This window comes from Podarcis bocagei (assembly GCF_964188305.1).
Source record: "Podarcis bocagei genome assembly, chromosome: 6".
NCBI classification, from domain to species: Eukaryota; Metazoa; Chordata; class Lepidosauria; order Squamata; family Lacertidae; genus Podarcis; species Podarcis bocagei.
The window spans coordinates 42678535-42693591 of NC_138130.1; the positions used below are offsets into that span (position 1 = coordinate 42678535).

General features: G+C 38.4%; 1 protein-coding gene across 9 annotated transcripts in view; it reads left to right on the top strand.

Moving 5' to 3' along the window:
• Positions 1 to 15057, top strand: part of CNKSR2 (connector enhancer of kinase suppressor of Ras 2) — a 242220-nt gene that overhangs the window by 114931 nt on the left and 112232 nt on the right. For all 9 annotated transcript variants that reach the window (XR_014009533.1, XM_081199417.1, XM_081199413.1 and 6 more), the window contains one exon: positions 10005 to 10168. Coding sequence is in view for 8 of the 9 variants with exons in the window: in XM_081199417.1 (XP_081055543.1) it covers positions 10005 to 10168 (164 nt within the window). In the remaining variant the exon portion in view is untranslated. The remainder of the gene's footprint in view (positions 1 to 10004; positions 10169 to 15057) is intronic.

Here is a 15057-nt window from a genome sequence, read left to right on the forward strand (position 1 = left end):
TATTTTGACTAATAAAGCAGAAGTTACAAGCCTATACCTCTAAGTTTAATTTGTGTAGTACTAGTGACTGGTTTCCCTGTTTAAAAAACTGCTGTTTGTGTTTCTAAAAGAAAATCAATTAGGTAGCTATTTTCCAGTTTTTTCTTTACTGGTATATCCACTTCACACTTAATGGACTTGGGAAGAGAAGATAATAGTAGCCCAAACTCACTTATGTGCACAGACGAGTTTTCAATAACATTAACATGCTTGAAAGTATCCTATATTATGACTTCATTGTTTTTCCTCACCAGAGTCTGTTTTTATGAATACCAAAAAGCGCACTTGCTCATTAAGAAATGTGTTTAGCTAAAATAAAATAAAATGTGTTTAGCTAAAATAAAATAAGCATTATTGCCATTGTGTGACAAAAACCTTTGGTTTCTTTCTGTGTTTACAGCTGTAGTTTTTCTCTATTCCCACTTCCATGTACCCTGAGGCTTCTGCTAGTACCATAGAGATTGAAAATATGGGGAGGAGAAGCAGAAGAACCAAATCTTATGTCCAGTCACAGGAGGATTGCAGGAAAAGTTTACATATGAACAAACATTATAGAAACATTTAATCTTTTCATTTGTAGAAACCCTGGTCTCTGTCATGGTAGATCATTTGTCTGAGAAAGGCTCACAGCTGCCAGTTCAGGTGGAAGGCAGGATAATTGGGAGTGCTGCCACCTAGCAGATCTACTCATGTGTAAATTTTGTTGTAGGCTTCAAAGGTATAACTTAAGCCAGGGCATACCATTGTAATGAATTTTAATATAGCCTTATGCCATGCAGCTTTATAATTTCCTGGCTACACAAGCTGTTATAATATCAGTTATTAAAAGTTTGTTTATCTGACTTCTGATTAGATCTAATATGCAGCAGTGTACATTATTTGAATTGTTACAACATAAACCTTATGTGGAAAAAGCACTGTGAGATGTCCTAATATTATAAATATATTACAATAATACATAAGAATTATTTTGTGACTTCTTCTGCTGTGACATTTCTGGAATATACTGCAGACCTTTAATGACAATGAGGACTGTTTGGGCTGTGGTGCAGTGTTTTGAGAAAGGACTACAGATCCAGGGAGCTTCCTTTCAAGCTGTTCAAGGCTTCCAGGTTGCAGCATGGAGGATCTTGCACTAAATCCTGCAGCTCCTCTCCTACCGAGAAGAACCTCATTTATTATTTTTAAATTGAATTGATAAGGAGGAAGTGTGCTCCCTTAACTATGAGTTGCCTGCAACTCTGAGTAAGCAGGTTCTGTTAATCCAACAGAATTTCTTCTTCTTCCTATGCCCCTCCTGCATGCCCTGAAAACCTGGAGGGTCTCCTAACCTTCTGGAGCTGATTCTGAGGGTGTGTGGGTAGCTGCAGGAAGAGAGGAAGTGGAAGTCTGTTCCACGCATGCAATGGCAGCTGCATCCCTCACTCCAAAGAAAGTTTTGTCTCCTGTGTGAAGCTTGCATATAACACTCTTCTGCAACAGTGCTGTAAAATTTCCACTTCTGATTATTTTCTGTGTAGGCTTCTAAATTTGATGGAATGTAGCTCACAGTAACAAAGTATGCACACAATGCACAGGTATGTAGTAGCAGCACACACTATTTTCACAAATTCCAAATTCCAATGCATGTATCAGTGCAAGCTGTGTGTACAAATTACAGTGGACCCCAATAAATTTATTGAATTGGGTTTCAATACTTTTTCTGGATACACCCTGGCATACATTGCAATTGAATCTGTCATAAATATTGTCCTTGAACTGAGAGGCATAGCATCTTAACATACTGCTTCTGATATCAAATATAGACTTTTTTGGGTGGAATTATATGCATATTTAATCCCCCACCCAAGTTGAGGGGTGAAATTACATTGACCCATGGTGCAGTGAGGTACAGAAGGGCTCAAATTAACATTTTGACCCTGGACTATCAGAATCTTTAAAAGAGCCTGCCTTTGTTTGTAAGGGCTGACCTTATTATGTATCTTAATAAATAAATCAAGCCAGGTATTTAATGTCTTGCTCTCTTGTTCTTCAATATTGAATGCATGAAGAACATGACAGTAGGGAATGTAATGATGGAAATGTCAACATTTGCCCTGAAGCAATAAGAAAACATGGATGAATGACTCAAGACCATTTTATAACACTTTGTAATTTATAATTAACATAGGTGTGATGCTTATTTCCTACATATGAATGGCTGGGGAGTAACTTTCATAAATTTTAAGTATTGTGCCATCATAAATCTAGCAAGAGCACTGGTACTTGGCCCCCCAATCTTTCCTGTCTTTGATTTTAGGATTAAGTTATTGAACTAGATGGACTAACAATTAACTGAAATATGTGCTTATCACTATGCTGTTTTGTGATACAAGAGATCTGAAACTGCTGATACCCAGCCTTGAAATATTATTTGATTGGACTATGGAGGAGGGTAAGGTATTAATAGTCTCCCAGATAAACCACCTGTTGCTGAAATAGTTTTGCAGCTGATATCTTGTGTTGTGGAAATTACTTGAGTGCCAGTATATTACTGCAAAGTGATTCTACACAGCTATCAAACATGTATTTTGAAGGTACATGACAACATGAGTGGAAGTTAACATGATAGGGAGGACAGTTTGGATAATGATAATTGTAAGTGGAAATGATGCCCTTGACAGATGTGAGCTATGTGTATGTCATTCATCAGTGTAGTTATGGAATAACTGAGAGAGCTTCAAAGCATTTTCTAAAGTCTGATAAGTTATACATTCTGTTTTGAAGTGATGATTAAATGCATATTGTCAGGAATTATTTAGATTTTTGTTTAATTTTGTTTTTGTGTTCATTTTCTGTAAAATGAATATATATCACAGGTGATATTCTTCATATTACTAAGTCAGGATATTAGCATATTTTTAGATATACTTAATAGAAAAAGTGTATTTGAACTGTTCTTGCAATTAGCAAATTGTAATTTTCAGGTAACAAAAAAACAGGATCAATTCAACTATTGCATTGCTTTATAGTAGTTATTGTTCCAAAGCAATCTGGTTTTACTGTGTTTTCCTAGCTTTCCACTGATCCAGTCCTTCACATGAATTAATCCACCTTTGAGCTAGCTGAAATAGTAGTCTCTGTTGTGGTTGTGTAGTTTGGAGCAGAAAAATGGGGAGAGGAGCAATGGCATTTGGCATTTCACTCTCAGAAAGAAGTGATCTGGCAGGCTTAGAAAATTGGCCTTAGGAAAGGGGCCTTCCTCCTTAACAGAACCTTGGAGGATAGGGGAAAGAGAACATGACTCTTGCTGCCAGCTGGCTCTCAACAAAATGATCTGTGGAGAAGAGACTTTAAGAGGTGTGATTTGGCATTTGCAGTGATATTTTGTTCTTTCAATGACTATCAGTCAAGCTGAGAAAGAACAGAAATATCGTTCGTAAATATGTTGTCTTTTCACAATATTATTCTGTGTGTTTCTGTGTGGTTATTGCTTGTTATGTCTTCCATAAACCTAGTCCATTGATTGGGCCTACAAATAAAACAAACACATGAGATTTATTATAAGCTTCAAATAGCCCCAATCAGGTTTCGGTTTTGTTATAAAGAACCCAGCTGCTTCTGCTTCTGTTATGATTATTATTTGCTTAGCATTGTATCTAGTTGCTTGCATAGACCTAAAACTCATATATTTGCTTTGTGTGTCAGCTAACTTCTAACACACGCCAATACTAAATGCTACTGATATAGTTTGGTATTATTTTTTAACATATTACTTAAAGTATATGCTTGTTAATAAATAATATATAAGAACAAAAATACTGCTCTAAAAACTATGGTTAGCATACGTTAGGTGAAGTTTTCAACATTAATAAGCAAACAACAAATTTGGCACAAACTGATAAGCAGCAGAAGACCACTCTTTTGGCCATTGTTTAACATGCAAGACTAAGCTGGGATGGTTGGAAGAAACACTTGGGGATAAACAAACAAACATTAGCACAATACTCACAATAAAAATACAGCAATAATTTCAGAAGTTATTGGTTTTACTAGCAAAACCATCACTTATCACACATGACTCTGGTATACAGGCATAATATTTTCAATCTCTAACCCTTTCTACGATACTTAATATAAAATTTCACGTGGTGTTCATTGTTTCATCCGGCATTCCCTTTCCTCAGCAACAGGTCTGGCAACTGTTACAGATACATTGTATACAAGTCATATATGTATGTTTATTGATGTTCAGCAAATAATACTATTGAATAGAAAAGTGAAGAAGTATAGATAAATACATGAGCTTCATAGGCTGAGACTAAAACCTTTGGCCTCTCACTTAAGAACAACCCTGCAATGATCAATACCCAATGCAGGCCATGGGGCAGGGTATGGGCTTGTTCCCCTGGACAGTGTTAACCAATTTGAGGAAAACATAACTGCCATGTCATATATATTTTTGCATGCCCAAATTCTCAGCTTCAGATTGAGATATTTTACATAAGGAACCAGGGCTAAACAAAACTGCTGCTTGAAATGTCTAAGAATGGGCATTGGGTCAGTAAATTTGGAAGGCTGTTAGTTTCCTAAAGTATCTGTGTATTGACCATGCTATTCACAAGATATGTTGGATTTTCAAAACAACCCTATGACACAGGACACAATGCATTTGGGCTGTTTTACACTTTAACTATTTTTACTATTTGAGGAAACAATGTTAAGCACAATAATATTTTAAACTAATATATTGATTGCCTTATATAATGAGGGTTTCCCCCAACAGTTATCAAAATCCTGCAAATCTTAATGAAGCCGGTCATACTACAAAAGCTAACTGCTATGTTTCCAGTGCTTAGTAATAGTAAATGTTAATGCTATTAATAATTTTATTTCTACATATATATAAGAATATATAAGAAGTGTTCCCCCTCCCTAGCTAGACTGATATTTAGAATGTGTCAGTATCACAAGAATTGCATCCTTAGCTTTGTATACAAACGCTTTGAGATTCTGGGAATTTCAACAATTATGTAAGTTTCCTGTATAGTTCTTAATTTTTTTTTCTTCAGATTTCCATGCAGTTTGTATTTTTACAGATTTCCATGCAATTTTGTATGTCTGCTATATATTTTGCCCGTCTGTCTGTTCTCCATGCATTTGATTTTTTAAAAAATGATATTTATTAAAGTTTCAAAAAAAAAGAATTACATGAATTAAAAAAAGAAGAAAAAGAAAGACAAAAGAAAAAATACAAATACAAAAAAGATAAAAAACACTAAAAAAATACACCAGTCTTTCCATACCTTACATTCATTTCCTTGTTTCCCTGACCTCCTCACGCCTCCCTTTTTTGTATTCCAATTCAGTTAGTTAATTCAGCAACTTCTTTCCCTCTTTGTTTTTATCTTAGTCCTTTAACATAATATATTATAACTTTGGATTCTCACCTGTTAACAATCCATTTTTACATACACCTTTATAACATTGCTGCTTAAACCACTTAACTTCATTCTGACATCATTCTAACATTCATTAATTTTGCAATATTTCTGTAAATAATCTTTAAATTTCTTCCAGTCTTCTTCCACCGACTCTTCTCCCTGGTCTGTTCTCCATGTATTTGAATTCCTTTTGTGATATGGTTGCCAAACTTAGTGTGACAGTTCCCAAAGTGGAGAAGCCAATTTTTGTTTATGTTTGATTAACATTGTGTACCATTTTGAATTAAGATGGTGGACTGAAATGTTCCAAACTGCAGCAATTTTGATGCGTATGGAGTTAACATGGCCTATTTGATGTGACGGTTGCTAAGATCAATGAGTGCGTTTTTGGCCTATGTTTGGACAGACACCATTTTGAATCATGATGGTGGACTGATCCATTCTAAACAGCACTGATTTGGATGCCTCTGAATATATTGTCATCCAATTTGGCAAGACTTTTACTGAGATCAGGAAGCAGCCCTTGGTTTACTTTTAGAAATGGTGGGACCCCATTTTGAATCAAGATGGCAGAACAAACTGTTCCAAACCATGCTGATTTGTATGCCAATGAATATATTTTTCCTAAATTTCATGTGACATCATCCAGTTTGGTCTGACAGTTACAAACTGCACCAATTTGGATGCTTCTGACAATATTGGTGCCCAATTTGGCATGATGGCTCCCAGGAGGAGGTTTTGGTCTTTGTTTGGAAACTGTCAGGAACTGTTTTTGAATTACTGGTTATAACATTTAGTAGTACCTATGTATGAACTGAAATTGGAACTTTTCTCATATACATGATTTTTTCTTAGGCGATTGAACATTTTCATTTGAACTAAATCTTACCATGTTAAAAACACTTCCAAAATATGATCCACAAGTATCAGTTAAGATGCCCCAAATAATTCTTTTAAAATCAATCAATCAATTATTGTGTGTTCATATGCTTTTTTTGGTCTAAAGGCCTCCTTCATTTTGAAAGAAACAACCTCATTTACTTATTCAGTGACTTTAATTTTTGAAAGCGAGTGGCTAACCCCTAAGATTCTATAGCCTAATATGGCTGACTTGTACAAGGATTCTGAAAGGTAATAAAATTATTACATGACTTGATCTTTAGAATATTTTCAACATTTATATCTGCCAGTACATGTGTGTAACTTGATTTTTCTCATCACTGCCCTGCCCAGGAAGTGTGTGAGAGAGGTAGGTAAGCTAAGGACTAAGACACAATGATGACTAGCTAGACATGAAATATTGTTTGCACAGCTGTATCTTGGAAATGACCAAATCGTTAAACAACTTACTGGGGGGAAGGGAACAGAGACTCTTATTATGTTCAACCATGAAATTGCTGAACAGTGCTTGTCCTGTTATAAAGTCATTGCATATGTTGCTAGGTCAAAACCCTTACCCTTATTTTCCTATTGCGTTCAGAAATAATTGATACTTAGCTCTCTTATCGTAAAGCAACTGTTTCATGGAAGAAATAAATTTCTATTCCAGTGATGCATTGTAATTGTAACATTACCATCAAGTTGTTATATTAAAATCACACAAGTTTTGACATAAGATCAAGAACAATCTGTCCCACCTGATTGCATTTTGCAGTTGTTGAAATAGGACTTCAGTGCAGTAATTAAATCATGAGCATCAAAAGAGCTTTAATATTTAGTTAAAAAAAAAGGATGATAAAATGTTAATTTATGGCACTAACTTATTCAAAATGACAGCTATTATTTTACTTGCAAGTATTTAACACTTGCTTGTAGAACAGATGTCTTAGGATTTAATGCATGTCTCACGTATTAAGTTTTGATGAATGAAATTTGTCTTTTACCTAAAAATATAGTTAAGATGCTTTATTCAGCACACATGCACATCTGAATTCCATAAACTGGTTATAGGTGCAACAGCTTTCTGACTTCTTAAGACTTATATCATTGTTGGTAATCACAGTACACTTATTATGCGAAACGCCTTTGTGTAATGCTTGTGGTGTGCCTTTTCTCACCACTGATATAGCTATCTCATTATATGAGGCAACATTACACTCTTCCAGGAGGGGTCTGATGCTGATATGGAAATACCACCTACTTGATTCTAGGTCACCAACCTTGATGATAGCTGAGTGGTAGACAATATTCCCTGCATGAATAAGGCCCTGGAAATTTTAGTTCATTGGAGATCAGGTGGAAGGGTGAGACCATGTCTGTCTAGAAGGGCCAGTACAGTTGGACTCTGTATGAGGTGCAGCATCAGAACTCATAATCTTGGGGCAGTGGCTGGGAATCTAGGAGGTTCTACTGCTGATTATTACCCAGGGCCCTGCTTTTCCAGGGCTCCAATGAACCCTATTGTTTAATTTCCTACAGTGCCCTGTAGTATCTGTTCTAGTGCCAGCCATAATGCTCTGGAGTGATGCTGTGTTGGGCACTCCAGATAGTTGGATGATATCTAAGTGATGGCTCTGAAATACTAGCACTCATGAGGGTACCATTGCAGCCTGCTGCCAAGTAAGGCCTCACTGGCTTGCTGGTGGGGGCATTAGGCCAAAGGCCCTCTTAAGCCTGGAATTGGACCTGCTTAGTATAATGTTCTTGCATACCAACCATGTCCACTTGGTTTCAGGTGTGTGTATCTCATGAGGCAAAGTACAGCCAAGAAAGTTCAGATAGTATTGGCCAAAAGTATGATAAATGTATTTGTGATTTTTTGATCCTCATACTGGGATCAGGAAAGCTTATTTCCCCATTTAATGCTGATAATCTGTGACAAACTCACAGGGTGTTGGAATTAATAATGGATTCATGTCAGCAAATTTGGTTTGGCAGGGATTTTTTTCTATGGGGTGGATGGGAAAATAGCATTGGGCAGTTTCCTACTTCTGTGGATTTGAACACTTTTTGAATAGTCTTGTAGTTATTTGTGTTGCTTGGACATCCTTCTCTTGTTCATTTGCTGCATACTGCTCTATATTTGTAGCATATCTTCTCCAGCTGGTGCCTTCCAGATGTTTTTGACTACAACTTCTGTCACCCATGACCATAGGCCATGATGGCAGTGGCTGATGGGAATTGTGGCCTAGAACTAGAATTGAGGGCACCAGGTTGAGGAAAGTTGACATAGTTTAATTAATGTTGAACTGAAATTGGGATTGCTCACTCCACAAAACTATAGAAGCACATTCTTGATAAGGCAAACTACACACTTGGTGTGAACATAACCACTGTGTGAAGAGGGTCTGCTGCCTTTAATGTGGCATTTGCTCTTTGAAGCAAGCAACCTTCACATTTTGCATCAACCCATCCCTCTTGACAAAGGACACTACCAAACATTTAAGATTACGTCAACTAGTCTGTGTTCTGTTTTCAGTGGATATTTTCAGATTTGAAAGCAATGTTTGAGAGATTTCTTTACTACGTATGTCAGAAAGATTTCTGGTATCAAATATGAAGAAAACATGCCAAATTTTTATTTATTATATTTTACATAATGGCCATTCGTTATATAATGCTCAGACCATATTCTTTTATTTTCTTGTAGTTCTTTGTATCAAAGTTTACTTTTATTCCAAAGTTTCCAACATTTTTCATACTGTGGGTTCTGTTTTAATAGTTTACTGTTTAGCATGAAGACTGAGTTACTTCAAGTGCAAATCACTTAATTTTTTTAGCAAATCAGCAGTTCTAGTACCCAGAGGCCCAAGCTTTAGGTTGAATAACAGCATTTGTGACTGTGTGGTAAATTCAGCTAAATTTGTGAGGTTCACCTGAAGACCAGCATTAAAAGACTTACATAATACTAAGTAGTATTATCATTGAACCACAATTATATCATTTTAAAAGTGAAAAAAGTGTCAAACATGCATAAAATTATGCTTTTATTTGTATAGTCAAGTGTCATGCGTGCCTTTGTATGGGACTGGTGTTTGCATGGTGTTCTGGCTGAAGAATTAAGAAGGATTTAAAACAGAATTGAGACATGACAATGAAACCAGCATGAAATGAGCTAATATGTTGTGATAAAAGTGAGCATGGTACAAGGAATGAGAAAACAACATAGGCCAGGTGCAGACAAACTTAACATTGCTGACCTCTTAACCATATTTAGCAGGGACTGGGCAATGGGTTTGAGCCTTCATTTTCTCCATTCCTTATTGTTTCTGCATAAATTCTACTGTAAATTCTAATACTGCAGTCAGTATTAGCACTTCTGAAAGTTAGTTTGAAACTAGGGTTTAAAGGTATGTGGCTTTAAGGTGAATATGTGTGAGAACAAATTAGTGGACTACTGCTTCAACAAAGCTAAAGAATTTTATACAAGAATTTTGATTCCAACCATTTCCTTCCATATTCATCCAAATGTTCAAATCTCTGTTGATCAGTTTGTGAAACATTTTGCTTAAATTCTTCAGTCTAATATAGATTTCCCCTTATTTCATTTATACAGAAAAATAATTCTTCCCTTCACACATTTTTTGTTTGTTTTTGTTTTAGGTCTCGATGATTGTCTGCAGCAATATATCAAGAATTTTGAGAGAGAAAAGATTGGTGGAGATCAATTGCTACGTATCACTCATCAAGAACTGGAGGATCTGGGGGTTACTCGAATTGGTCATCAAGAACTCATCTTAGAAGCAGTTGACTTGCTCTGTGCATTGGTAAATGTCTTTGTGATAGATTGTTGGGTGGCAAGAGAGACAATTTTTGTCAGGATGTTTTTTTGCAGTTTGAATGCCACAAATGTTCTTTAAATTACCACATCAATCTAGAATCCTCCACTTTTAATCACATCAGTTTCAATGTGCCAGTTTGTTACAGTATTACAAAACTGAATTTTAATTGAGGAGGCTAGTCAGCATGATGAGAATTGATCTGTGATATCTCTCAAAATTTGATGTTATTGCCAGTGCTGTTCAACAGACCTCTGGGCATGTGTTTTGCATTTTTAAGGCTTGCACTAGAACCTGCAGTTGCCTTAAGAGAAATTTGGTTTTGTATAGAGTTTATTTTGGGGACTTTTCAAGACTACTTATGATTACATCTTGTTTAGAAAAAGCATTTTACTAGTACCCAGAGTCTATCAATTACTTCACATGTTTTTGAACTGAGCCTGCAGTTCAAATTATGTATTTGAATACCTGGTTAAAATTAAAAGGGAGAGGTAAAGGGTGAGGAGGCGGAGAGACAAGATATGGGAACTGCTCTGCTGCGGGCGAGCGAGGTGCTGAGGGCGTGTCTGGGATTGGTGTAGGGTCATGGAGAGGCCCACCCAGCACATGCTGCTTACACCACAAGGCGCCCAACGTTGATGCCTCGGGCTGGTTTGTTGGGCTGGGCTCCTTATGTTTCCTGCTTTCTTTTCCTGAGCAAAGGTCAACAAGGTCGACAAGGTCGACAACTCTGGGCAACCTGGGGAGGGGTGTGCCGGGTGGATTTTTGCACCCTGGCGCCGCATATGCTTAAGACGGCCCTGGTTGCATTTGAGGTCTAAGTAGTAGGTAATAAATTCAAGGGACTTAAGAGTTTGTTACAATTAAGCAAAGAATAGGAGAGGAGTATGGAATATGGAGCAGAATGGGGGTGGCGCTGTGGGTTAAACCACTGTGCCTCTTGGGCTTGCCAATTAAAAGGTCGGTGGTTTGAATCCCTGCGATGGAGTGAGCTCCCATTGTTCGGTCCCAGCTCCTGCCAACCTAGCAGTTCAAAAGCACACAGTGCAAGTAGATAAATTGGTAACAATCTGCTGGGAAGGTAAACAGTGTTGCCGTGTGCTGCTCTGGTTTCGCCAGAAGCCGCTTAGTCATGCTGGCCACATGACCCAGAAAAACTGTCTGCAGAAGCGGACAAACACTGGCTCCCTTGGCCTTTAAAGCAAGGTGAGGGCCACAACCCCAGAGTGGTTCGCGACTTGACTTAATTGCGGTTCGAGGACCCGGTCCCCGCATAGTGGAATCAAAACATAGCACACGAGATATAAGGTTAATGGGCAAGAAAAGGCCACAACTTTATTGATTACAGCAAGTGAAAAGGTATTGGCTTAGGCATTGGATTACGTCAGCTGACTCCACCCCCTCAGAGAGGGGTGAGTCTAAAACAAGGGGGGTTATTCACCAGTAGGTGGAGCCTGTTGATGCTAATCCAACTATAGGCTCTCCCCTGATGTCACCGAGGGTCGTGCCATGGCCTCCCGCCACTCAGGCATCGGACAGAATACATGACCGCCAGATTCCTTTTAACGAAATACCCAAAAATTGAAGGCGTAGGCGATGGCCACACCTAGCCCTTTGACACACCACAACACATTATTCCAATGCCTAACCTACCCACCAATACCACGAAAGTTGTGACGATTGCTACGAGGTAGGCGAAAAAACCAAAAAGCCTAATGCCAAATGGAAAAATTCCTACCAGGCCCCCCGGACAACCAGGGTGACCAACCTAAGGTCCATAGCAAGGCCAAAAGAAGACTGAGACCCTGAACTCTAAGGGAGTGGAGGGTGGGTAACTCGCGACGGGACGACGACGAGTGAGGCCGGGAAGATGGCGCCGCAGCAATTTAAGCTGCTAAACACGCCCCCTCGCAGGCACCTGGTTGGGTGCCTGCCCATGGGCGTGGGCGCCAGCCAGGTGAGGTGAGGGGAGGCAGGGGGCAAACGCCCCCTGCTTGAGGCGTGGTCCGGATCCCGACTGCAACCACTCCCCTCTCTTGCAGGAGGAGAGTCTTTGTCAGAGGTCCTTTTTATGGACTATGGAGCAAAAAGTAACAAAAATATGGCCACCTTGGGAGGTTTTCCCCCTGAAAGGCTGGGTTGTTGTTGTTGGCACTCATCTGTCTCAAGAGACAATGGAGTGTGCCTTCTGGGGGTGAAGTTAAACTGCTGCATTAGCAGCACCAAATGTCCTCCCCAGTGACAAAATCTCCCCCGCTCAGCTGGTGTGGTCCAAAGGAAAGCAGAGCAATATGTTTGGCACCAGCTTGGCTGTAAGAGTTGCCAGAAGAAAGCATACAAGGTGCCATCCAACTGTCTTAGGGTCTCCACTCCATATTTGTGTAGGGTTTAGTACTTAGCCTTTTCTTCTCCTGAAGATATCCTGCAAATCAGTGGAGGTTTAGGGTCAGAGTTTTTCTTCTAGATGAGCTATCTTTTCAGGTTGATGAACCCCATCTACAGCATATGCAGAAACCACCTTATTAACTGTTGGACCCACTACTGGTCTTGTCACTCAATCCACTGGAGCCTGTCTTCACCTGCAGGGGAAATCCCTAACTCATTGAGGGTTTGAGACCCATTGACTACCCTCACCTGGTTTAGCCGGCCAATCAAAGCTATTCCTGGGGTGTCGCTGCTGTCACATGCTTACAGGTTATGGGAGCCACAGGTGAGTGCTGAGTGCAGGTGAGAACCAAAGGTGGACAAAATAAGCAAGAAGGTGCACGACGTGTCCCCCAGCAGAGGTACTACTCCTCCCTAAAAAACCCAGACGTAAGACTGAGTACACATTTACAGTTGTACCTTGGAAGTCAAACAGAATCCGTTCCAGAAATCTGTTCAACTTCCAAAATGTTCAGAAACCAAAATGCAGTTTCTGATTGGCAGCAGGAAGCTCCTGCAGCCAATCTGAAGCTGCGGAAGCTTCGCCGGACGTTCGGCTTCCGAAAATCATTCAAAAACCGGAACAATCACTTCCGGGTTTCGATCATTCAGGAGCCAAGGCATTCAAGATCCAAGGTACGACTGTATTTATTAATAAATGAAAAAGAATAAAATAATGCTGATTCTCTTGTTCCACTAGAACTTCCTTCTGTTTTCCTTTTGTGCTGGAGTTGTGTTGAAAAATAGATTTAATTTGTAAATATTATTCTAAATTGTTAATTTATAACTGTATCACACATGCAAGACTTTACCTGAGGCACATTATGTTCTTTGCATGTGGAACTTCAAGCGCTCTTCAGAAAAAGCTATCTTCATTTAAGTGACACTGTTAAACTTGGATATTAAGAAAAATATGGCCTTCATAACACCCTAGCTTCATAGCTCTTGGATTTTTAACTTTCTCTCCTATTATAAGAGCAGAAATAGCAGCAGCACTCAGCTAATTGCTTCTGTAGATTTTATATATTAGGCTTCCTGAGTCCTACTCCCTGCTGTTGCTTTGCTTCTTAGATGTTTATAATAAAAACTATTGTGCTTTAAAAATATATTCTCATCCTTTGTACTTTTAGTAAAAGCAACATGCATATTATACTTACAAAATGTCACATTGCCTTTTCACATTTGCCTCAATGTTATACCTGCACGAAAGTAAAAGAATTATTTTGATCTCAACAATAGATAGTTTCACAGTTGCCTGAGAATTTAGTAAAATAATATTAATTTTATAGGAGATCTACAGAAGTTGGATAAATTGGTATTGCAGTCCATTCCATAGATTGTGGAAAGAATTAAGTAAAGTAGCCACATGATCACCTTTCTGTTTTAATTATTTTAAAAGCCACAAGTGAACATGAACATGTATTTGTTCACTTGAACAAACACTGTGGATAGAAACTGCATTCATACCTTTAAGGATCTGACAACATTGTACACAGCTTGAGCTTTTAATACAGAAAAAACCAGAAGTGACAGTAGTAATAATATGCCTGCTTACTGATTTGGAACATAGCCTTCAGTTTCTAGTCAGTATTTTATTCAGTGAATCTATGTATCCTTAGCAGAATGCAGACCAGAATATAAATCATAGGTTAAAAAATGAATGATGCAGCAGGTGATGACTAGTTTTGCTAGCCCACTTGTTCAACAGCTGAATCTGTTTGGTTTCTTGCACTTGTGAAAGATGATGTGCAATTGCTTACATAAGAGCTTACATTTCAAATTTGTTGGTCACATTTTTATAAGCATACATCCACACTATAAAGAGAGAAATCAAACCTTAGTTGCATCACGTTTTTCTGTTTGTAATACTACTAAAGCTTCTGTTTCTAGCTTTTCCTCAGATTAGAAGTATAAGTATATGCATATGTGAGGAGATTTCTTGAAGAACCTTAGACTTGATTGCCATGACATGTTTTGGATCCTGAACATAACAGTTTTATTACATTCTACGTTGAAGATAAAGCCCCAAGCTAAGAGTGCAGTTATACCTTTTCTAAATAAGTGAAGACTGTATTCCGGTCACTGGTGGTCTGGACAGTAAGAAAAAGGGTTTGGAAGGAACTGCACCAGGGAATAGGATCAATAGTCTTTTCTTAAAAGAAAGATTTGTCATACACAGCTGGAGTAGTGCCACATTGCTAACCTCTAAGAAGCCTCTTTGAAAGGTTTCCACATAAGAATGCCAATTCAGAGTGGCCATGTTAATTTGTTATAGCAAAATTCCAAGAGCACTGTGGAATCTTACTTATGTATAAATTTTGGCATGAACTTTTGTGGAGAAAAGTCTGCTTCTTCAGCAGCATGATGTGACTGCGAAAGCATTCAACGAAGGCCTAGGGCAGGGGTGGCTAACCTTTTTGGACTCGAGGGCTGCATTTGATGTTCGCCAACCC